At 41.2% G+C, this 24,573-nt stretch overlaps 1 protein-coding gene across 1 annotated transcript in view; it reads left to right on the plus strand.

Moving 5' to 3' along the window:
* Wdr70 (WD repeat domain 70) overlaps positions 1 to 24,573 on the plus strand; it is a 232,460-nt gene that overhangs the window by 56,787 nt on the left and 151,100 nt on the right. The window contains exon 9 of the mRNA XM_052159690.1: positions 14,077 to 14,153. Within this exon, the coding sequence (XP_052015650.1) occupies positions 14,077 to 14,153 (77 nt within the window). The remainder of the gene's footprint in view (positions 1 to 14,076; positions 14,154 to 24,573) is intronic.

The following is a 24,573-nucleotide window of genomic DNA, read 5'->3' on the forward strand; positions in this document are numbered from 1 at the left end:
TTAAGCTGTAACTGTAAACTGTTGGAGTTCAGAAGTCGTTGCCCAAACCATAGGAACACCAGCCTCAGTTAAGCAAGAACAGGCTATTGAATGCACACCTAATACTGAATGTTCAGGACACAGAAAGGACTCCAGAGCCCAACTGTGGCACAAGTCTGTCCTCAGGGAAGACTGTTAAGAGGACAAGCCAGCTTCAAAAGTTTAAAAAGCAAGCAGGGAAGTGGTACATTTTTGGCTAAGGAGACAAAAGTATTATCAGCTCTACCCTGGGCTGATTGGTCTTAGGTGAAGGCAGAGGGGCGGGTGCAGGTAGTGAACCAGGAGTTCCAGTCCATTGAGATTCCAGAATATAAGTGATTCAACCAAAACTTTTTGACTTATTAGTAGCATTTTTCAGTGTCAACTATGGATAATTACTTCTGGGAAGTAGAGTCTCAGAACTTGAACTTAACTTTACCTTATGAGCTAAATGGAGACTGGATACAAAATGTCTTGTTCTTTCTTTCTTTTTTGTTTAGAGAAAGAGTTTTTCTGTGTAGCCCTGGCTGTCCTGGAACTCACTTTGTAGACCAGGCTGGCCTTAAACCCAGAGATCTGCCTGCCTCTGCTTCCCAAGTGCTGGGATTAAAAGTGTGTAACTCCATGCTTCCTTTTTGTTTTGTTTTCTTTATTTTTCTCTTTTTTGGGGGGGAGGGCAGAGTTTCTTTGTATATAATGGGCTGTCATAGAAGTAGCTCTGTAGATCACTTGCTACTTTCTTTTTTTCTTTTTCTTTCTTTCTTTTTTTTTTTCCCCCAAGACAGGGTTTCTCTGTGTAGCCCTGGCTGTCCTGGAACTCACTCTGTAGACCAGGCTGGCCTCGAGCTCAGAAATCTGCCTGCCTCTGCCTCCCAAGTGCTGGGATTACAGGCGTGTGCCACCACCGCCTGGCTCCATTGCTACTTTCTTAACCTTTCTTCTTGGCGGGTGGTGTGGTTGTTTAAGGAGGGGGGAGAGAAAGGCGGGGAGAGAAAGAGAGAGAAAGAGAAAGAGAGAGATTGACTCACTATGTAGTTTTTTCTGTGTAGCCCTGGCTGTCCTGAAAGCTGCTGTGTAGACCAGCTTGGACTCGAACTCAGAGATCTGCCTGTCTCTGCCTCCCAGAGTGCTGGGATTACAGGCGTGCACCACCACTGCCCGGCTCCCATGGCTACTTTTAATAAAGAATTCCTTTTAGAAATCAGTATCTCAGTACTAGATGTATTCGTTGTCACTGGGTTGTCATTTTCTCTTATATGCAGAGCACAGACTAAGCAGGGGGTACAAACAGAACAAAATATATTAAAAACTATGAATTTGTATGAATAGATCTGATTCTAATCAAATCTCACAGACTTTCTTAGTTCAGTATTTATAATTCACTTCTCTAACAGCAAGGAGTTTGGTTTCCAACATTGTAAGTATACTCATCTGTTATATATAGAACATAGTTTTGGAATTGCCACATCTATAGCTTTTGTTGTAGGGAGAGTTCTCAATTTCTCCCAAGAGTGTTCACTTCCCTTGACAGTAGATATGAACTCTTAAATATAAAAGGATGATTACCTGATGAAGTTGGAGCAGGGTTATAGGAAAGAGAGATTATGTTTGTTGGATTTGAGGAGAACACTTAAAGTTGACCCCTGAAGCCTGACGTGGTGGTGCATTGTTATAGTTCCAGCTATTGGAAAAGCTGAGATGGCAAGATTGTGAGTTTGGCTAGCTTTGGCAATATAGTAAGACTGCTTTTCAAAACAGAGACAGACAGACAGACAGACAGACAGAGAGACAGATGTATTTTGGGATTCCTGGCCAAAAAAAAAAAAAAAAAAATTCTATATGTGAGGTGGAATTCATGTGAAGGAACCTTTCTTTACTATCCCTGAAGCTACACAGACCAATTTGTTCATGGAATCAAAGCTTGGGACTGCTGAATTGTGGTCCATGGCTGCAGATGTTTCTAAGCAACGTGGAGGTGGTGCTGTTTGCTTCTTGTTGCTTGGGTCTAATCCTAAGAGAAAGATCTATTAAAGAAAGCCTCGTTAAAAGACTGGATTGCATACTTTATGTTTTTAGTCTACTTAGGTGGAAATGATCCTAACAAGTCACTTTAGAATAGGTGGGGGGTGGGGGGTCAAAACGGCAAAGATGTAGCTGTGGACCCTTGAAAGACCAGAGGATTAGAGTACTCAGTCATACAGTGAGCTCTTCGGTGACGCTTCCATTCAAATCATGCAATGTCTACAAGTTTCAAGATAATGATTCTCTGCTCTTTCAGCAGGAAGTATGGATAATATCTTCTTGTAAACATTTGTTAGTGTGGCTTTTGTCTGATGTAGCATAAGAAAGATTTTTCTTTACTATCCCTGAAGGTACACAGTGCAAGGAATGAGCATGGGTTCTAGGAGCTCAAAGTAGTACTCCCTGCCCCATGGGTGAACAGCGGAGAAATGAGAGTCCGAGTCCTGTAAGCACAAGGAACATCTATTCTGTCAACGCTTGAATGTGCTTGGTTGCAGATTCTTCCTCAAAGCTCCAAGAAAGGAATGTGATCCTCCTGGAATCCTTACTCCAATCTGTGAAACACTCAACAGGGGCCAGCCATGCTGTGAAATACATCATAGTAAAAAGCCACTAAATTTGTGGCATATGTTACACAACAGTTGAAACCTAATACAATTCTGCAAAACAAAACAAAAACCCAAACATATTAAGTAATGAGAAAGATTCTTAAAGAAGTGATAGGGATAATTATCAGGCTGAAAAGGAAAGTTTAGCACTGAAGGTGAGGAGAGAAATTTTTTATATTAATAATAGAAAGAAGTAGGTTCAATTGAAAAGATGCTTACACATAGTAGTAGCCTGATTAGAAATGGCAAGTGCCACCATCTCCTCACAGAGCAATTTTCTCTACTTGTGTTGGGATATATTAGGATGGGCTTTCAGTAGGATCAGAAAGACCTAGATTTCGTGGCTCTGGAGATGGCTCATTGGATGAAGGGTTTGCTATGCAAGCATGAGGATCTGAGTTCAGATCCCAAGCATCCATATAAAAGCCAGGTATAGCAACCTGCTTCTAATCTCAGTGCCAGGGAGGTAGAGATGGGCGGATTCCTGGAGCTTGCTAGCTAGACATTCTAGCCGAATTGGATGGATTCAGATTCAGTGAGAGACTGTTGTAAAAAATAATGTGGAAAGCAATTGAGGATGGCAACTCTGGCCAACACATGAATACATACAAACACACACGTATGTACACATGCATACATATCACAACACACTCACATACAAATACACACACACACACATAAGAATTGCTATTGTTATGAGAGAAAAAGTAAAGGCTAAAAAAATCTGCATATTCACATGGTAGGTTTTTTTACATAAATATAAATTGGTGTGTATTGTGGTACATTGTATTGGGTTCCATAAGGAATTTCCATAGCTATATTGTTACTTTGTACACATTCTCCCCGTCTTCTCCAGCTTCTTCCCCACTATTTCTGTTTGTTTCCCTCATGAGATAGTCTTGAGTTTTATTTGGGATTCTGGGTTTAGGATGAAATATTCTGATTGAGGGGTAGTGGGGAAAAAGTTAGTTCTTTATTATAGGCACCACAAAAGAGAATAAGCAAGATTACTCTGAGGCAGTAACTGATGTTTAGGATATAGGAAATAGAAAAGCTAAGAAATTGAAATGCAAATGGTTATGTGGATTATCCATGGGCTAGCTAGAATTTATCATATGTCTATGCAAACTATTTGTCAAATCAGTGAATATTACAAGTGCATGGTTTCAGAAGAGAAGCCATTTGTGCTGCTGGAGTATCTTAGGTCACTGGAGTGGTAGATGCTGAAAAAGGGTTAGTTCTTCAGTTCTGTGATGTATCCAAGTGGGTATTTATGTCTCACAGATGTTTGTAGTCACAGGGTTTAGAGTATTTGGTTCCTGGAAGGAAATGACTGAGCGTGACGGATTTCGAGGGTTGGGTTGGTAAGGGATGAGCCTTGTGCCAATCCTAGCCTCTGTCCTGTTTTGATAACTATAACACTTACTGAAAGTTTATAATTACCTGTAGTTCCTCTTGTGTTGTAGTTGTAGAGGTGAGAAGTTGTATCAGAGAAGGTGGGCTTAAAAAGCCTAGAGTACTTACTGTGACTCTAGAGAAAAAGTATTTTAATTCGCAAATTACAGCCCTAAGCACACTCAACAGAACATTTCCACAATTTGTGGTATTTATTAAGATGGGCAGACTGTGCGTAGAACCTGCACAGCATCCTGCTAGCTACATTTCACGTCTTCCAGGCAGTCAGCTGTTGGTTCACCATGCCGATGACAGGGCACTTGTATTTTGTGGATCCCGAGGCTTCTGTTATTGTCTGACAACAAGTGGTACTTCAGTAGGGAGTTCCTTCATGGTTGTTATCTTTGAAGCAGCCACAAGAGTGGTTAGATCAGTATAGATTACTCTCTTTCTCTCTCTCTCTCTCTCTCTCTCTCTCTCTCTCTCTCTCTCTCTCTCTCTCTCTCTGTGTGTGTGTGTGTGCAGCATAGAGCATATCATGAGAGACAAGAAGTTGCTTAATTCTTTCTTCTGTGAAATTTTCTATTAGGCTGTTGAGAGAAGGAATATTCTTGCTTCTCCCAAGACCTATTGTTTAGATAAAAACAGAAAGATGAAAACCAACTTATTTGATAAAAAGGTGTTTTACTCATTAGTGGTTCTTTAATAGGTGCCATTTAAAAATTTTCCACTAGTGATAGCTGTGCTACTGCATCCGTTTCAGTCCAGTTGAGAATCCTTAGTTGAACTTCATTTTGTTATGACTAATTTTGGTCTCTGTTTGAACACAGGAACACTTAACATTCCCACTGCCTTTGTCACATTTCTGTCTTTACAAACAAGAGAAAACATTCACAGTCTTTGGAGCGTTTTCAATGTAATGTATTTGTTTGTATTCTTGTTCTGACTGCTCAACAGCTAAGGTGTGTTCCTTTGTGTTAACTTATGAATACCACTTTCTATTGGTTTATTTTTAATATTCTAAGATGCTATTTCAACTGTAGTCAACAATTATCAGTAAATTAGCTGTTTCTTTGGTCTACTTTGAATACCTGCATGAACTGATGTTGGGTTGCATTTTGAAGAAGAAAAGACAATTTAAAGGATCGAAAGGTTAAACAGGAGCTATCTGTAGAGTCCCTGAGTCTGGGAACAAGGAGTGGGGACAGAGAACTTGCAGCTTACTGAGCAGTAAGCCAGCTGTGCCTCAGATTGTGACATCAGACACAGATCTGCTGGAATCAGGCTTGTCCACCTCTTGAAAATTGTGATACCAAGTTGTCTACAAAGTTCGCATACAGAATCTGCACAACTGAGCTACAAAAATTGATTGCAAAAGCTTACTTCAGAGTGATTTTATGTTGGCCTCATTCATATCTGTTATGGAGTACATGTGGGCTTGTGGCCGGCAGACTGGACATCCCGGCACCCAGTGGACTTATTAAGCAGAAGAGTGGAAGTGTGGAGCAGTGTACCAGGCTGGGAAAGCCATGGCAGTTTAGTATCTACCGTCTCAGAGACTGGTACATCCCGAGCTGTTAGGGTCCTTCCTTTTGTTGTAATTAATAAGCTATTCCTGGTCCAATGGTAGGTATTAATGAGACCAAATTGGACCAGATAGCTGCTTGCTAGAAATCATTAAAAATTTCTTTTCCTCACTTAAATAACTGGTAGATTATTTCCATTTTAGATAGATTAATTAGATCCTTGAGAAGCTTATATTTTGAATGAACTTATCACTTATTGTTTCTCAATCCTTCCGTTGTGCTCACATCATTCATGTGTTCCCATCTGTCTTTATTTTATCCATGGTCTGTCTCAGTTTTTACAGTACTTTAACTTGGTTAGTGTGTTGATTAATAATAGTTGATTTGCCTCCTGAAACATCTTTCCTTGACTAGCAGTGAACCTATTTAGTTTCCTCCTGCTGCATTAGGTATCCTTTTCATCCTTTTTCCATTCAACTTCTAAATTTTGGGGTGACCCAGGTTTATCGAGGAGCCCCGTCTAGTACTTATACTTGCTATAGACTGCATCGGGTCAGATGCTGTAACTTTCCTGCGTTGACACTGATATCTTAGAGACTCACAGCTCTCTCCTTGTCTTCTCTCACCTGATGACAGACTCAGCTGGATGTACACTAGCCCTCACCTACCAGCAAAAAAGGAAACTAAGGCTTTTCTTTATAGACCTCTGCCTTCTGCAGTTGTTTATTGTCACCTTAACTTCTTTTCCTTTTATCCTATAAGCAGATCACTGACTGTTTTGACAACAAAGTTATACGAACAAAACTGTTATAGACTTTCGATGGGCCTGTTTTTATGTTTATGTCTCTAGCAGTTAGGGATATTGATTTTCTGATTCTAGCCACTGTAATAGATGTTTAGTGGATTTCACTTGTATTTCTAATAGAAACATTTTAATGACCAATGATATTGAGTGTCCCTTTGTCATTCTTAGTGTGTGTGTGTGTGTGTGTGTGTGTGTGTGTGTGTGTGTGTGAGAGAGAGAGAGAGAGAGAGAGACAGAGAGAGAGAGAGAGAGAGGGGTACGTATGTAGGGAGGCCAGAAGTTTGACATGGAGACTCTCTTCTTCAATTGCTTCTCTAGCTTAGTTCTTGAGACACAGTTTCTTAGAGCTCAGGGTTATTGTTAGACTAGTTCCCACAGTGCCTCAGGTGTTGCAGGGCCTTCCTAGAGAAGACTCAACTGGCTGTTTCTGCCTACCGTTATTGGGCATCTTACCCACCAGTGCTGTGTCCAAGGGTGGTAATGATCGTTAGCCAGAGCCTTATCTGTCTTTTCTGCTGACTTACTGAATATCAAATTTGCAGAAGAGTTAGTGTATTTTCAGAAGAATAACAGTGCTTGAGTAAGGTAAACAAGGAAGGAAGAAAGAAAGAAAGAAGGGAGGAGAGGAGAGGAGAGGAGAGGAGAGGAGAGGAGAGGAGAGGAGAGGAGAGGAGAGGAGAGGAGAGGAGAGGAGAGGAGAGGAGAGACAAGACAAGACGTTCTGGTTTAACTTACTAGAGCTTTGATACAAAGGTGATTCATCTCTCCCTACTTTACCCTCAGCTTCCCACCTAGAACCCTTGTCCAAGTTAGGAGAGCCATGCCTTTCTATTCAGGCTAATCTAATCAGCTGTTGTGGCCACAGAGCCTAAGATTGGATATACAGAGATGTACCACTCTAGTGTTATTATTTTTAAGATTTGTATTCCATACCATTCTGCTTTCTTCTCTTGTCTGTTATTTGGATAGCTGCTCTCTGTGATCTCTTCAGTGGTTTTGTTAGGATCAGACGAAGAATAGGATAGCATGTGTGTGCTTTACCTGAATGGAAATGGAGCTACGTGTCTCTTAATACATCATAGACCTTTGATTAACTGAGGGGCTAGGGTCTCAGTACCCTTACAAATATACTTTATTTGTTTATAATAAGAATATTGGAGGGGAATTTGAAGGATGGGGATGGATTTGATCAAAACACATCATTACACATACGAATTCTAAAACAATAAAAACCAAATAGTTATTAGATAAATTACATATCTGATTGATTAGCTTTTTCTCATTATTTAATTCATGATTTATGCTTTCAGTTATTTTAATTATTTCTTTGGTATGTATTGTCTGAATTCTGGTAGCCACCAGGGTAGAAATAAATAGAAGTGCAGTGATATGTAACTAATGGAAATGTTAGGAGGGTTTAATAGGATGAGTTGGAAAAAAATTAAAATGTTCATTGCCTCATCATGTTGCCCAGTTTTTTTTTTTTTCTTTTTTTGAGACAGGATTTCTCTGTGTAGCCCTGGCTGTCCTGGAATTCACTCTGTAGACCAGGCTGGCCTCGAACTCAGAAATCCACCTGCCTCTGCCTCCCAGAGTGCTGGGATTACAGGAGTGCGCCACCACCGCCCGACTTGTTGCCCAGTTTTTAAGCCTTGAAAGGGTGCTTATAAACATAGAATTATTTACATTTTTAAATGAAGTAATATGCAAAGGAGATGGCAAAAACAAACACTAAAAGAGCTTGTGTGCACCAGTTCATGCCAGTGTAGAGAACAATGACCTGGGTGCTGTATGCTGCAGATGAGAATCCCTCTCCTCCTCTAATTCTCTCACATCCTTCCCACTTCCATACCTTCCCAACTTGTATGGTCTATCTTTCTCAGAAAACAAACAAGCAAAACAAGAAAAAAAATACAAAAACACAACAAAAAGCATGTAGAAAAAGTCTTTTGTGTTGACCTACTAGTGATGGGCTTGGGGCCTGCCTTAGAGTGTAGCTGACATACCCAGTACCCTTCATTGGAGAAAACGGATTTTCCCTTTCTCAGCAGGTGTCCATTGCACATGGCTTCCCCTTTTGGGTGGGACTTTGTCCTTTTGGCCTTCTCCATGCTGGGATTTTGTCTGGGTTGACTCTATATGGGGTGATACTCACAGTCTTGTGTGTTTTTGTGTGTACCAGTTCTGTTGTGTCTGGAAGACAGTGTTTCTTTGGAGTCCACCGCCTTTGGCTCTCTCAGTCTTTCTGTCTTCTCTCCTACAAAGATCCCTGAGCCTTGGATGGCGGGGTTTGATACAGCTATCCCATGCAGGCCTGAGTGTTCCGAAACATGCCGTTCAGTTGTGGGTCTATCTCTGTGGTAACTACCCTCTACTGCCAAAAGCTGCCTCTCTGCTGAGGGGTGAGAGTTCAGTGATCTGTGTCCAGCCTAGTGTCAGGTTATGTGTTAACATGGTCATCAAAATAGTGCTGTGTCTATGTGCACCATATTATTTGATGTGAACTTTGATTACTTGTATAAGATGGTATATATCAGGTTTTTCTACTATAAAATTTTTCTTCTTTGTAATTAATGAGTAATTGGTCTGTAAATATCGTGTCACTTTCAAGTTTTCCACTACTAGTTTTTTGCATTTATTGATGATTCTTGCTTTAAAAATTATTTCTGATTCCAGTCAACAAGCACTTGTGGGCATCAATAATAGTGTCTGGGTTGTATAACTGAATATGGGATGGATCCCTGGGTTGGGTAGTCACTGGATGCTGACTGGAGCTGGATATAGCTGTCACCTGGGATGCCCTGCTAGTGCATGACAAATACAGAGGGGGACACTCTCAGCCAGCCATTGAAGCGAGCACAGAGTTCCCAATGGACGAACTAGAGAAAGGACCCAAGGAGCTGAAGGGGTTTGCAGCACCACAGAAGGAGCAAAAATATGAGCCACCCAGTACTCCCAGAGCTCCCAGGGACAAAACCATCAACCAAAGAGTACACATGGAGTTACCCATGGCTCCAGATGCATAGGCAACAGATGATGGTCTTGTTAGACATCAAAGGGAGGAGAGGCCCTTGGTCCTAGAAAGACTTGATGCCCTAGTATAGAGGAATACCAGGACAGGGAAATGGAGGTGGATTGATTAGGGAAGGGGAGATGGCTTATGGGATTTTCGGGGGAGGGGGAAACCAGAAAAGGGGACAACATTTGAAATGTAAATAAAGAATATATCTAATAATAAAAATGCTTAAAAATTATTTTTGTGATGATTGCAAATCATTTTATATTTATCAATTAAAATATGATAAGGAAATGAGCAAGAAAGAGCTCTCTATCTCTCTCTGCTGTCTAGACTTGAGGTGGTAATTTTCTTTGCTTTATTACTATCATTTTCTTAACAATCTCTTTGCTTTATTCTGAGAGCTGGGTTTAGAGGTGTGTATCACCACATTAAATAATTAGCTCGTTGTATTAGTATGTACTCAGGGGTTGTTATTGTAGCCAGTGGTTTACTGTGCCTTACTATCATTGTTTTGATACTGTAACTTTCCCAGAAGTTGAAGGTCCCCAGCCTGTACTTTAGCCCCACCCCATCAGCTTTGCAGAACTGTCTTTTTGCCACAGGGAGATGTTTCATGTTCCTCTTCCTTCTCTAGTGCTGTGCTCAGTCATTTCTCCAGGAAGCTCTGGCTCTTGTAATTAGAAATTCATTGTAGGAGGACCAGCAGTCTCAATTAATTTGGACACCTGGGATCTCTCAAACACCGGACCACCAAACAGGCAGCATACACCAGCTGATATGAGGCCCCCAAACACACATACAACAGAGGACTGCTGGGTCTGTGTTCATTCAGAGATGATGCCCCTAACCCTCAAGAGACTGGAGGCCCAGGGGAGTTTAGAGGTCAGGTGGGGTGGTGGGTAGGGACATCCATGTGGAGACAGGGGGAGGGGAGGAGGTATGGGATGTGGAACAGTCAGAGGGTGGATGGGGGGGTAGCAGGGTGGGGAATAAAATATGGAGTATATAAAATAATTGATAATAATAAAAAAGAAATTTATTGTTAGAATTCAGGGACTCACTATAGTTTCCAGATCCTCGGCATATGGAGTGGGAAAATAGCATGCCCATGTACACATGAACACCTCTGTTTGTGTCCTCATTAGTTTAAACACTACAGAGTTTGTTATGATCCTTTCTTTCCCATTTTGTAGCTATTTTCTCCAACAGTGAGAAACCTGATTCTCATCAGCCTTCGCATACTTATTCCTGAGATTAATTCTTCATTGTATTGAAAGCAGTTTAGAATTGTTAATGCATGCCGCTGCAAAGAGAAAACAAATGTATTAATTAGAATTCAGTGCTATTTTTGTCTTAAACTGCGAGTATTTTCTACGTCCTATAGACTACTGTAACTAATTACTGCAAATATTATGGTTTTAAACATGATTAATTCATTCACATTTTTTGAGGTCAGAAATGAGAAAGTACAGGTATAGCAGGATTTTGCTCCCTTCAGTAGCTGTAAGGGGTGACTCCTTCCTTGCTTCATTCTCCTAAGGTGATTCTAGATGGTCTTGACTTATGGCTAGATAACTCTGGTGTCAACTTCATATAGCTTTCTCTTTGTGTCCTCTACTCTGTTCTTTTAGAAGAACATTCACCATTGGGTGTAGGTTATGAGCACTATATTTATATAATTTTCAACTTGCTCTCCCCTCTTCCAGTTCCTCCAGTGTCCAACTCATGACTTCTTCCTCATTATTGTTTTACAGACAGGCAGACAGACAGACAGACATGTATATGTGTGAGTGTGTGCGCGCGCACACACACACACGCACACACACTACTTGAGTTCATTTTAGGTTGCTTGTATGGAGGTGCGTTTAGGGCTGACTGCTTGCAGTTGGATATCCCGTCAGGTCAGGGAGCTCATCCCTCTATTCTCCCTCTCTGATCAGCCATTGATTGCCTGTAGCTCTTACCAGTAGTGGCACCTTGTGAAATTCTCTCTAATCCAGATTCGCATACCCGGCTGGCGTTGACACTATGCAGGTCATGTTTAGGCAACCGCATTTTTGAGATTTCTTGGGTGCAGCTTCCCTGTCATGTCTAGAAGATGCTGTGCAGAATCCTGATGCTCTGGCTTGTACGTGCTTTTTGTTCTCTCTTCTGTGACTTTTTCCTGAGCCATAGGAATTATGTTGGAGATGTACCTATTGAGATCCCTATTTATTTCTGAGAATGCTGTTTCAGAGATTCCAGGACCTGGGGTAAGGGCAAATTTTGGAGGCCAGTACCCAGTCCACTGCAGGTGCATTCTTCTCTCTACTTCCTTTTAGCTTTTTCTTTGTCTTCCTTATTGGAAACACAGCAAGGTTCATTTGTTTCCATTTTAGATTTGTTTAGATTTTAGATTGTCCCATCAATGTTTGTTTGTCAATATGTGAAATTTCACATTTTTTCAAAAGCCAAATCAATGAATAAAGAGCCTCACATTATTGTAGAGAAAACATCTTATGTATTGTATGGATACATCTCCTAGTAATTAAAAATCCTATAGCCTGTAGCTTAGGCAGGAAATATAGGTGGTACATCAGGGAAAGAGAAAGGATTTTCTGATAGAGTCAGGCCGGAGATTGACTGGAAAGATGTGACGAGCTGTAGGTAACCAGCCACATGACAGGATGTAGGCTGGAATAAATGGGATATTTTAACTTATGTCTAATCAGAGAAGAGCCTAGCTATATGGTCAATGTGTTTGTAAATATAGTTTGAGTTGGAGCCCTATTTCTGGGAGCATGGGATTGGGAGGAAGAACCAGGGCCTAACTTTAACACATTATGATCTCTGTGATTAGGGAAATAGGTGCTGGGGAAAAGACCCATGGGTTATACTGTGTTTACTTAGAGGGCTGTGGTGTTCTTCCAGTTGAAGCTGGAAGAATGAAAGAGCCATCATGAGAAAATGAAAATAGAAAGGCTTCCAGCCAATGGGAAAGAATGCTATCTGTGGAAAGAGCTCTGTGCAGTTGAGGAAGCAAATGGCAGGCGCTGAAAAGCAGGCGTCAAACGGCAGGCACTGAAAAGCAGGTGTCAAACGGTAGGCTGGTGGGTGGTGGGTAGGAAGGAACACAATGAAGTAGTAAGGAAATTAATCAGCAGAAAATGTAATTTGTTTGGTCTTATTGAAAGATGCTGGAAGCTAGTAAAGGCCTAGAGACAGAGGGGTGTGCACTAGAACTGTATACTGTATTTTTTGACAGTACCTTATGCATGCAGTACATTCTGGTGGCCCTCCTGGGTCTGCATCAGCTATTGCAGAACTGTGCTGTAAACGGGCTTTGTTGCTGTATGGAACACATAAGATAAGAATGGAAGTAAAGAGACTGGTAACATAGAAATAATGGACGAAGCATGAGATGATGCTGGCTTCTACGGAGGGTAGTACTGAAGGAAAAATATAGACTTGAGAAGTATGTTTGATAGACTTGGCAAGAGACTGGCTGGAAGATGGAATTTGATTATATCTAGAAGACTGGGGGATTAGGGCTGGGGGAGTATTTCAGGATGACTCCCAAGTTTATAGCTTCTCTGGGAAGCAAATTGAAAATGAGTTAGGAGACTATAAATCAAGATTTCCTTATTGGACATATGTGTTTGAAATGCACGTAGGTATGGCAGTTGGAGAATTAGAAACATGGTTGCAAGTTGAGATACAGAGGAGGAGATCCCCATCTTTTCATCTAGTTCCCATAGGCATTGCTTCAGTTCATGTCTCCTTACTGCACTCTAAGATACTCTACCTTGGTGGTCCCTGTATGTTCCATAGAATCGCTAGGATGACACTAAATACTGTTTGAGGGATTGTGGACAATTTGGACTGGAAATGATTTTTAGACTTTGATTTCAAACTTATTCTTTCCAGAGAGGCACTGATATTTTTCTTGCATAGCTTTATTTTGTACTTTGTTAGAGATAACTATCGTTATTCTATAAGAACTGTTAGCCTCTTTTCTGTCTCTCCTGATCCTGACTCACTATGTAAGAGACTCCCCCTAACTGCACTCCCAGGGTTTATGTGGTGTGGGATGTGTTTATATGTACATCTGTATTTGATGTGTATGCTAATTGATTTGGTTGTATATTAACTTTTATACCATTATCATGTTTCTTTGATTCTAGTATTTTTATGTTCTCTATTTTAGGTAATTTCCCTGCTGTTTGAAATATTTTTCCTCTTCTCATATTTATTGTTACAGCTAGGTTGTAGAATTGGTATTGTTAACATAGTTTTTAGGATGTAAAAATTTTCTACCGTGGTCTTTTGCTTTGCGTATTTGTAAATGCTTTCTAATTTCTTAATTATTTTCAATTAAAGAAAAGATCATGACTTTAAAGAAGGACCTTGTCTGCCTTAGGCTTTGCCTCTTATTTATTTATTTTTTCTTTTCTAAAGAGAACATGCCAATTACTCTATCTCCCTTATTAGAACCCCGTGATGGGTAAGCACTGCTGGTTTACAGACTAGGCAGAGACTGCGGAACAGGGAAATCCAGCCTGTGTGTGAGATGAAGTCGGCACAACATGATAGTAATTTATAAGTAAGGTAGTCTGTTTTGAGGGTGCCCAAAGGCGTTTTACTCTTAAATGTGTGATGTCAGTTTGCTTTACCTCGTAACCCCTCTCCTCTTTCTTCTTTAAGGGCCACACAGCAATGCTTCACACTGGCTCATGGCATCCCAAAATAAAAGGAGAATTTATGACTTGCTCAAATGATGCGTGAGTATTGTTGGTCCTTTTGTGTATGCTTCAATAGCTTTTAGACTCTCTTAACAGTTGTATCATGGCAACCCTAGTAAAGTAAGAAGTAGAGTAGTAGGAATTCTGGTGTTTATGTGTTTCTATTCTTGACTTTGCTTTGACTCTGTCTGCAGTGCAGTTTAAACAAATATGGATGCTATGGAAATGAGAGATTTTTTTTTGTAGATTCCAGTGGAGTTTATCATGGGATGCACTGGATTATATTGTTGCTAGTAGAGGACCTAAATGGCTTTGCAAGTGTGACTGGGATCTCTGCAGTGAAGACTAACTCTTTCTGAAATGAGACAGTGTCATGTACCATACAGACTGGCTGTTCTCCAGCCATAGTTCTGCTGGGGATCACTAACCTTGAAGCACAGACTGCATTATCCATATCCTTTACCACTTCCTATAGAGGTCTGTCAGTAATAACTTCACATGAATTGCAATTTGATTGGGCTTTTTCTTGGCCTTTGACTTAGAATAGTAGTTAGTTCTGAGTTAAGGTGTGGAACATTATATTCTGCTGTGAGGCTCTGCATTTCTGGGCCTTTTGTTCCCTTGGAAGTGAATACTGCAAGATGAAAGTACAGAGATACCCAAAGATAAACAGTGTAGTTTTATGTAAGCTGATTATTGTTGGATAAAGTTAAATTAAGGAAACAAACGGTAGAGAGGGCTGGTGAGGTGGCTAGTGTGTGCAGGTGCCTAACAAGCCAAGCTCGATCTAGTGAAGTGAGAATAGACTCCTGCACGTGTTGTAGGACTTCCAGGGACACCTTGGCATGTGTGTGTCCATGTGTACACAAGCATGTAAGACAAAGGGAGAACAGAGAAGGATTTACCACAGATATCACTGTTGTATTCTTCTTAAGGTTAAGCCTAGGCCTTGGCAAACATTCTACCACTGTACTACAACCTGACCCCAAGAGAGTCTCCTCTTAGTTGAGACTTAAATCATGCAGAGGAGGTGTTACAAGGGAAGGAGCTTTCTTGGCCAAAGTGATCTATGTTTAGAAATCCTGAGATGAAAAGACATTAGAGCATGTTTGAGGGAAAGAAGACGACTTAGTTGACATTTTGTAGGTTGGTAGGAAAGATGAGAATGATAGGAAATAAATTTGAGAAGGAAGGCAAGAGTCAGTCAAATAAGTATTTTAAGCCAAGTGTAAATGATCAGAATATTGATACCAAGGAATTGAACAGTGCCAAATTTAATACTAATATTTTTGAGTGACCTGCCACTGGGATAATAGTTAACATTCACTGAGAATGCACATTGAGTTAGTCTGAGCAGGGTACTTTATGATGTTACACTTGCTAAAAATAGGTAGACAATAATGTGATTATATATCTCAAATGAAAAAGCTGATTATGACTTTACCAACAGTATTTAATTCTAGGTGCCTGAGCCAAGATTTGAATCCATTGTGAATGATTATACACACAAAGTGATGTAATCAATTTGTAGATTCTTGTATCAAGATTTTCTTGATACAAGGTATAAGTCCTTTACACAAGAGATGGATACAAGACCTCATTTCATAAAGAACACTGGAATGTTTTTCTCCTTCCAAGGACAAATTCCCTTTGCCTTGAAGTTTTCTGGGACATAATTGTGATGTGATACTTCTGCTATATTACCAGAATGTGAAGATGGTCATGAAAGGTCACTTACAGTTTAAGAGGGTCATTAACCCCCTGTGCAGTTTGAATTTGTTTTTGAGGCGTGGGGACATTCTGGCTGTGCAGGAGCAATCTACTTGCTGATCTACTCTTATGTGTGTGTATAGTCACCCACTGGACCACAAACAACCCACCATGGATTATATCCTTGAAGGAAAGTATCTCTCTCTTAGTAACTAAATAAAAGTTTTTATAAAATTATATATATATATTTTGGATTTGGTTTTTTCAAGACAAGGTTTCTCTGTATAGCCCTGGATGTCCTGGAGCTCACTCTGTAGACCAGGCTGGCCTTGAACTCAGAAATCTGCCTGCCTCTGCCTCGCAGAGTGCTAGGATTACAGGCGTGCGCCACCACTGCCCAGCTAAAATAATATTTTTAAAAGGTGATCTCTGAGTCTTAAATGCAACATTGATAGCATCCTCCTTTCCCCAAGGCTCAGGTATTATCAGCTTTTTATTTTAAGAAAAAAACCATTCTATGGAAATTTACGTCTTATTTATGATTTTAACTTTGTATTGACAAGTGAAAGGTATGTTTTTCCTTCTTTTCCTTCTGTTATTTGTGTTTGGTTTGAAATCACTATTATGGCTGACCTTTTCTATTTATAATTTGTTTTTTTTTTTTAAAGATTTATTTATTTATTATATGTAAGTACACTGTAGCTGTCTTCAGACACAGCAGAGGAGGGCATCAGATCTCATTATGGATGGTTGTGAGCCCCCATGTGGTTGCTGGGATTTGAACTCAGGACCTTTGGAAGAGCAGTCAGTGCTCTTAACCGCTAAGCCATCTCTCCAGTCCCTATAATTTGGATTTTATTTTTTAAAAGTGTGTGTGTGTGTGTGTGTGTGTTGAGTGTAGTTTATGTGCATGTGTGTGTAGATGCCCATGGAGGCCAGAGGCATTAAATCCCCCTAGACCAGCCACTCGATGTGGATGCTAGGAAGTGAACTCATGTCCTCTGGAAGAGCAGTAGGGCTCTTAGCTCTGAGTCATTTCTCCAGCCCCCTGTTTTTGAGATGCTTATGGGCATTTAGGGTTTAAGCAAAGATATCTGAACAGGTTCCATCAGTGATAGCCTGTTTTTCTTGATCCTCATTCTTGTTTTATGCTGTTCCTTTTGTCATTTTGGACAACTCATGTAGACATAGAATATATATATAAAGAGAACATGGTATAGGCATAGAAAGAACATGGTATAGGCATAGAAAGAACATGGTATAGGCATAAAAACATGGTATAGGCATAAAAAGAACGTGGTGTAGGCGTACAAAGAACATGGTGTAGGTGTAAAAAGAACATGGTGTAGGCGTACAAAGAACATGGTGTAGGCATACAAAGAACATGGTGTAGCAGCCATTGGCCTCAGCTTCTTTTCTTGTTACTGTGCTGTGCACTAAGTGCTAAGCACACCCAGGAGTGTTTGCTAAGTTGTGGCTTCACAGCAGTGTTGGAGTAGAGGGTAGAATTCTGACAGCTGTAGCCAGTTATTCTTGGAAGGAACAAAAGTCTGAATTAACTTTGATAGACTAGGAGAGAGGAATCATTGATGTTTGTGAAAACTGGGTGCTGTGGAGGCTAAGGTGGTGCTTATGGTTTTGTTCTGGCCCAACTTCTACCAGATTAGATTGAGGAGCTCTGACTGTGTGTTACAGATGCTCCTGCTCTCACTTCCATCCCAGAAGATTCGGTATGAGACAGAGACGGAGGTTAATCTGGTCCAGGCATGAGATGATGAAAGGAAGGAGGGAAGATAGCAGTCTTTTCTGGTTTGCCAACTTTTCTAGAGTGGAGTGGGTAATAAAGCAGCATTTAATAATATTTTCCTGGAAGTAAATGGGAGTGAAAACCAAATGACACTGAAGATGAAAATGCTTATGAGAAGAAGTTCATTTTTACTTGTGGGTTGATAAAATGTGATCGGGAGCCATTTTGGAATTTGTAGTAGCATACTGGGTAAGAGTATGACTCAGGGTGAGAGTGTGACCCAGGGTGAGAGTGTGACCCAGGGTGAGAGTGTGATTTAGGGTAAGAGTGTGACTTAGGGTAAGAGTGTGACTTAGGGTAGTAAGAGTGTGACCCAGGGTAAGAGTGTGACCCAGGGTAAGAGTGTGACCCAGGGTAAGAGTATGACACTGATATAATTGAGTACTCAGCATAGAATGTCTAAATAGGAAGGAAATGTATTATGGATTTTGTGCCTCAATATTCTTAGGATTTCAGAATGCAACTGTTTTTGGAGTTAATGCCATAAGAGAAGTGAATATGAGCCTTATATAGCATGATTAGTGTCCCTGTAAAATAAGGTGTGAGGGATGCATATCTCGAGAGGAAGGCCCCAGGATGCCATGGTAAAGAGGCCTGAGGTAGCAGGAAGCCGGGTAGCAAGGGCCTTGGAAGAATCAAACCTCCCAGCCCTTCTTCACCGTAGACCTGTAGCCTCTGGAGTATTACAAAGTAAGTTTCTAAAGCTTAAGCAACCCAGTATATGACACGTTTAAGAGTTATCTCATTTTTTAATTGTATGTGTGTATGTGTGGCGTGTGCACATGCACATGCATGCCTGTATTAGTCGGTTGGTCTTTCTGTCTATTGGTCTGTCTGTCTATAGGAGTGTGTATGCTTGCAGAGGCCAGAAGAAGTCATCAGACCCCTGGAACTGGAGTTAGAGGAGACTGCTGGCTGCCTGGTTTGGGTGCTAGGATCTTAGAACTCTGCTTTCCTAAAAGCGCAGCATCGCTCTGAATTAACGCTCAGTTCAAAGCCTTTCCTTATTGTGCAAGTAGATAGATGTCATCTAGTAAAAAGCATTCTCACAGCTAAAATGGTTAGATTTGGCTGCCATTTCATGTTTCTACATGTTTTAAAAATAGTTTTCAAAAACAGTTCTTGCCTGTTCTTAGAGTTGAAAGTACTTTGTGACGATTTTTGTAATAATGAAATACCTGGTATTTTCCCTCTTTTTGTGTGTGAATCTGTCTAGATATTTTTTAAGAACAAAACTCACAAAGTGCTAGTGAGATTGTTTGCTAGTGAGATTGTTCAGTAGGCAGGAGCTTCGTGTCTAGCGTTTACCTGGTATGAGAGAGTGGGCTCTTCCGTCCTGGTTTCCTTATGTCCTCCACAGCCTAGTTCCCCCACACAAGTAAATCAGCCAATCAGTACATGAATGCAAGAATCACTCAAAAGTTATCCAAGAAGTTTGTGTGAAACTTTGTTGATTAAAGCACACATACCTCTAGCTCTTAACTGCTTTCCGTCTGTGTGCCGGGGAGCAGCAGTTAAAGTAATCTACTATTATAGCACTTCTGCATGCAAGTGACAGTCACGGAATTTTAGCAGTGGAGAACATCTCACCCACCACTGTCACCTTCCGTGGATATAAAGTAAGCTGACAACCTTGGTTGACCTGCCTTCCTGTGGGTGTGTCATTCCCTCACCTCGAACAGTCCCTGTTCACGCTGCGTCCTGTGCCGTGCAGCCTCATACCTTCGAAGGTATGAAGGGAAAAGCAAATGCTGAGGAGAGAGGTTGTGAGTTCCCTCTATAGGGAGGCGCTGGCAGCGGTTCAGCGGTGGGAAACTGCTTTCTGAGCAACAGTAGAGGGCTGTGTCTTCCAGAAAGCTTTCGAGTGTTTGCATTTTAATGCTTTTTTTTTTTTTTTTTTGGTGAAGTTTGTCATCTCCCCAGTGTTTGTTATTCCTTTCTAATCCTGTCTGCTTTTCTGTAGTAACTCACTGTGAAATGTTTGTCCATGAATTCCAGGGTTTTTAAGCTGGAAAGTAAATGTCTGACTCCATCAGTCACGGGGAGAGAGAGGGAATATGGGAGAGTGACTGAGTAGTGGTACACACACAGTAATTCAGTGAGGGGAAATAGTGGGTGCAGACTAGCAGCTTGCAGGCTGAGGGCTAGCCTTCTGCAGGCACTGGGAGAAGCTAAGAATGAGAGAAAGATCAGAGTTCACTTTCACCCCAGGTTGAAGTGGTCTGCAGAAAGTCAGGCCACACATGCGATATTAAATACTCCCCAGCAGGAGAGCCAGGTGGAGAGCAGGCAGCAGAGGGGAAGGCTGCCAGGGCTGTGGTGTGGGGACAGCCTGGGGAGCTTTCCTACAGGGCTTTGAAAACAAACTCTGTAAGTTGCTTTTATGGAAATCAATGAGAAAGAAAATGGATTTACTAAAGAATGAAAGGAAATCATATCTTAGATCTTTAAAGATATTACTGTCTAATGTATGTGAAATATATGAAGAATCAAGGTGATTTTACTTATAAGTAAAAGCTATATCTAGGTTTTATTTGCTTTATTATTTTAAGCATCCATCCATGCATGCATGTCTTCCTGTCATCCATCTACTGCTTGTTCATCGGTGTGGGCATGCCCCTGCCACAGCACATGTGTGGAGGTCAGAGAGTCAGCTTTCTCTCTCTCCTGCCACATGGGCTTTGGGATTGGCTCTCAGGTCGATACGCGTGCTGGCAGGCTCATGTACTGACTCAGCCATCTCACCAGCCCTGAAATAAGTAGAGATGTGAAAATTTAGTTAATTTAATTTCTGCCGAGAGAGAGAGAGAGAGAGAGAGAGAGAGAGAGAGAGAGAGAGAGAGAGAGAGAAAATATGTTTTGAATAGAAAGAAAAGGTTGCATTCAAGGAACAATCATGGAAGGTATTTACATGAATCATGTAACCTGTGTCTTGATTTCCTTTCCTTTTTCTTCCAGAAAGAAAAAAGTTACCCCCCATCCCCCAAAAACCCAATAGTAAAAGGGGCATTTTAATAATGGGTCAGAGGGCTGCAAAAATGGCCCCAGTTCTTTATCTTTTCTTAGGCCATCTTTTCAACGTGGCTGTGTAGCCACTCCCATTAGGAGGGCAGGGGCTGTGCCATGCATTCATCTAAGCAGCATCACAGAACCAATGGTGTATCAGTTCCCAGCCTAAACCTCTGAAGAGTTGATGTAGGCTTCTGTTCTTTTAGGCCATGGCACTGCATCTGATCAAGCCCTCTGCAGGGTGAGTGGTCCGCAGGAGAAGAGTTCAGTCTCAGCTTAGGTTATTGTAGCAAGTCATCCACCCTCAGACCTGCGGGGGAGCTTGGGCTAGATTGGCAGGGCCGACACTTGTTATCCCAGTAAAGAGGGGACATCTCAGTGGTCATGTGAGACGTGATACATGCTTGTTCCTCTGAGCCATTGAACTTTATGAATGAGTTATTATGCATGAGTTATAAACTACACAGATGATTTTATTGATGTATGTAGGGTTGCGGTTATAAAGAAAAATGTTCCTGTATAACACCGTTATGAATAGAAGTAAAATACAATGAAATGTACAAGATTTACATAGCACAATCAAGGTGGAGCACGAGGGAGCTTGTGTGTACAGATGCGACGCACTGTTGAGCTGTATGTGCTGCGTGCCATTTGTTTATTGGGCTATTTTAGCTTTAAAAACACTTCGAAGCTTTCAAAACAAAGTTGTGTGTGGTCTTTCTTAATACCTGCATATTTAGATGCTACCCCCACACCTTTGTTTCCCCTCATAAAAGCTGATTTTAAGATCTACGTAGAAAAGGGCATTCATGAGACTTACAGCTAACTACCTCCACCTTTTCTGACTTAATCAAGTTTTTTTTTTTGATATATTTTCAGTGTGTTCTAAGCCCTGCAAATCACTATTGTGTAGATTATGAGATTTGAGTGGTTGACTTTCTGCATTGGATTTTTATACTAGAGTTTCCTTTGTGTGTCTCAGACTGCTATGGTGTGTAAGATGTCTGTGGAGAAAAGATCTCTAGTCTTCATTTGGAGAGGGCCAGCACCAAAGAATAATTGCATGAATGAGCTGAAAAATAATATTAAAGAAAACCCCAAACAATTCCCTCCATATCCCCAAGCATTTTCTAAGTATAGCAATGCAACTCTGTCTTTCCCACAGCAATAGCCTGTATTGTGCTCTTGGGGTGGAGTTCCCAGAACATACCTTGGTAAATGAAGACCAGCAATAAAAAATGATTCTTATGATTGAATTCAGTAAATTATAAATATTAAATTTTTATAAGCTCTAAAGATAAATTATACAGTAAAAGATTTACCAAGTTTTGGCGTGGTGTTATGGAAAGAGTATATACTTGTAGTAAGAACCAGAAGAGGTTGGATGCTCTACAAATATCTGTGAACAAGTAATTTGCTATTGAATTATGGATTTCTGAAAAATTGGATGATGCTGATTTCCAGCACTGAACCTGGGATAAAAATATGGCACCTGTGTGTTCATGCGCAGGCCTACCAGGTAACGTGAATGTGAAGGTGGGTTCCTCAGCTCGGCGAGCATCTCCTCCTAGAACATGTGTGGAGCATGTTGAATCTTACAGACTTTTTTTTCTGAAAAGCTGCTAGGCAGATTTCTGTTGGCTTTTTATAATCAATAACATATGTAAACACAATTGTACAATTTTCTAAAGAATGGTGGTTCACATAAATGGATTCCAAAAAAGTAAATTTCCTATAACTCAAAAGTCTTTTTTTTTTTTCACTTGAAGTATTTTGGAGGAAAACTTTAAAAACATTAGTTTTTTGCATTATTCATGAGTATATTGAACATTGTTTAACATTTTCATAACTTATAAATTATCTTGTGGTATGCTATACCTGAAAACGCCTTGGCAACGCAGACCTATTTATAGTGTTCTGGGGTGCTTGCCTGCCCTCTGCCCTACTCCTGATTTTGCTTTTCATTTCATACCTATAGAAACACCTGTTTCTCCTTTAGTTTTCTACTTCTATCAAGAAGGCTAGAGCTGGAACAATCTAATCCTCCCCTTCCTCCCTCCCCTCTCCTCTCTTCCCTTCCCTTCTCTTTTAAGATTACAGTGAACACAAGGCTGTCTATAACGAGATGCTTTACACATGCGCTCTGGCTCCCCATTGGCTCCTGAGAGGCTTTTTGCTGACTGTCAGATTCGGGGTGAGTGTGTATTGTCTAGGTTGCTGAGCAGGTCACACAGAGTTAGACTCACTGTGGCTCTGTGTGACACTGTCATTAAGACAGAAAATGCACAGTTCAGAGCATGGCCCTGTCATGTCATGCATTGCTTATATCTATATAAATTTTTTGATTTTCTCAGCTAATGCTGATTTTTATAATTTAAAACTGTAAGAATTTTTTTCTGTTGTCAGCTCCTAGCATTTTAAAATGATACCTTTGTTTTTATTCTTGTTCACTGGATTATTTGGATATATGTACATTTAGAAGTAAAAAAAAATTATATGTACTAGATAATTTTGGGGAAGAATTAGTTGAGCTTAGCAGTGGGACCAAAAATCCTGAAAATTTCTCATTTAAATTTGTTGTTAGACTAAGAATAGAAAATATTCTGCGCTGCCTGTTTTTTATTTTTTTTAAGAGGCGGGGGGTAAGACAGGATTCTCCCGGATCGCCCAGGATGCTCCCAGATTCCTGTACTTAGTCCTGAGTTGCTGGGACTGCAGGTGTCAGCAACTCACTACTGTCCCTGGCCACTCTGGGGCGTCACAAAGCTCCTTTACTGTATGTGTTCTGGCCGTAATGGGAACCTATTTAAGATGAATTCCATGATTTAAATGTGCACATGCTGGTATTAGATTGACAAACCGAAGGTGTAAAAGAGAAGAAAGACGTAGGCCGTCTTTCATTTGTTATTCATTTGGTCCATGTAAGAGCCAGTGTTGGACGTGTGCTGTTTACATAGATGCATGTGTTGCAATCTTGTACTGAGTGGCATAGGCATGTACAATTAATGTGTTAATAAGTTAAAAGTATCTTTCTCAAAATAGTTTGCTTTTATCCAGCTTTATGTTGAGAGCTGCACAGTAGATCCAAAGTCAGTGTTCTTGAGACAATAACAACATTTTGCATCTGCAGAGCTAGCAGAACAAATTCAGTCTCTAATGTAGTTTTCAGCTGTCCTTTGGCAATGGCATACATGTATCTAATGTATTTTAACCATATTCAGTCCCCATCCTCTCATTAACGTCATCCCACGCCTCTGCAACCCTTCTTTCCACTGAATTTAAATACAGTGACTTGTATGGGTATGTGTGAGGGGTCGCTTACTGGATGACGCAGCTGACTCATGTCTGTACGCAGATGAAAAATAACTCCCCACCCTCAGCAGCTGTTAACTTCCAATAGCTCTTCAGCTGCTGGTCAGTCCTCCCGCGTCCCTCCTCATCCCATGCTGGAATGGTGACAATCTGGATCTGGTGCAGGCTGTGTGTGTGAGCACAGGTGCCCTGATGTCCATGGGCGCAAAGGGCCCTTCCTGTGTGGAATGCAGCGTTTCACACCGTTCCTCTCTGCCCTGGGGCCCTGCCATTCATCTACCCTCTCTTCCCTGGTGCCTGGGGCCCTGCCATTCATCTACCCTCTCTTCCCTGGTGCTCCCTGGTGCCTGGGGCCCTGCCATTCATCTACCCTCTCTTCCCTGGTGCTCCCTGGTGCCTGGGGCCCTGCCATTCATCTACCCTCTCTTCCCTGGTGCTCCCTGGTGCCTGGGGCCCTGCCATTCATCTACCCTCTCTTCCCTGGTGCTCCCTGGTGCCTGGGGCCCTGCCATTCATCTACCCCCTCTTCCATGGTGCTCCCTGGTGCCTGGGGCCCTGCCATTCATCTACCCTCTCTTCCCTGGTGCTCCCTGGTGCCTGGGGCCCTGCCATTCATCTACC

The sequence above is a fragment of the Apodemus sylvaticus genome, chromosome 16 (genome assembly GCF_947179515.1).
Source record: "Apodemus sylvaticus chromosome 16, mApoSyl1.1, whole genome shotgun sequence".
Lineage (NCBI taxonomy): Eukaryota > Metazoa > Chordata > Mammalia > Rodentia > Muridae > Apodemus > Apodemus sylvaticus.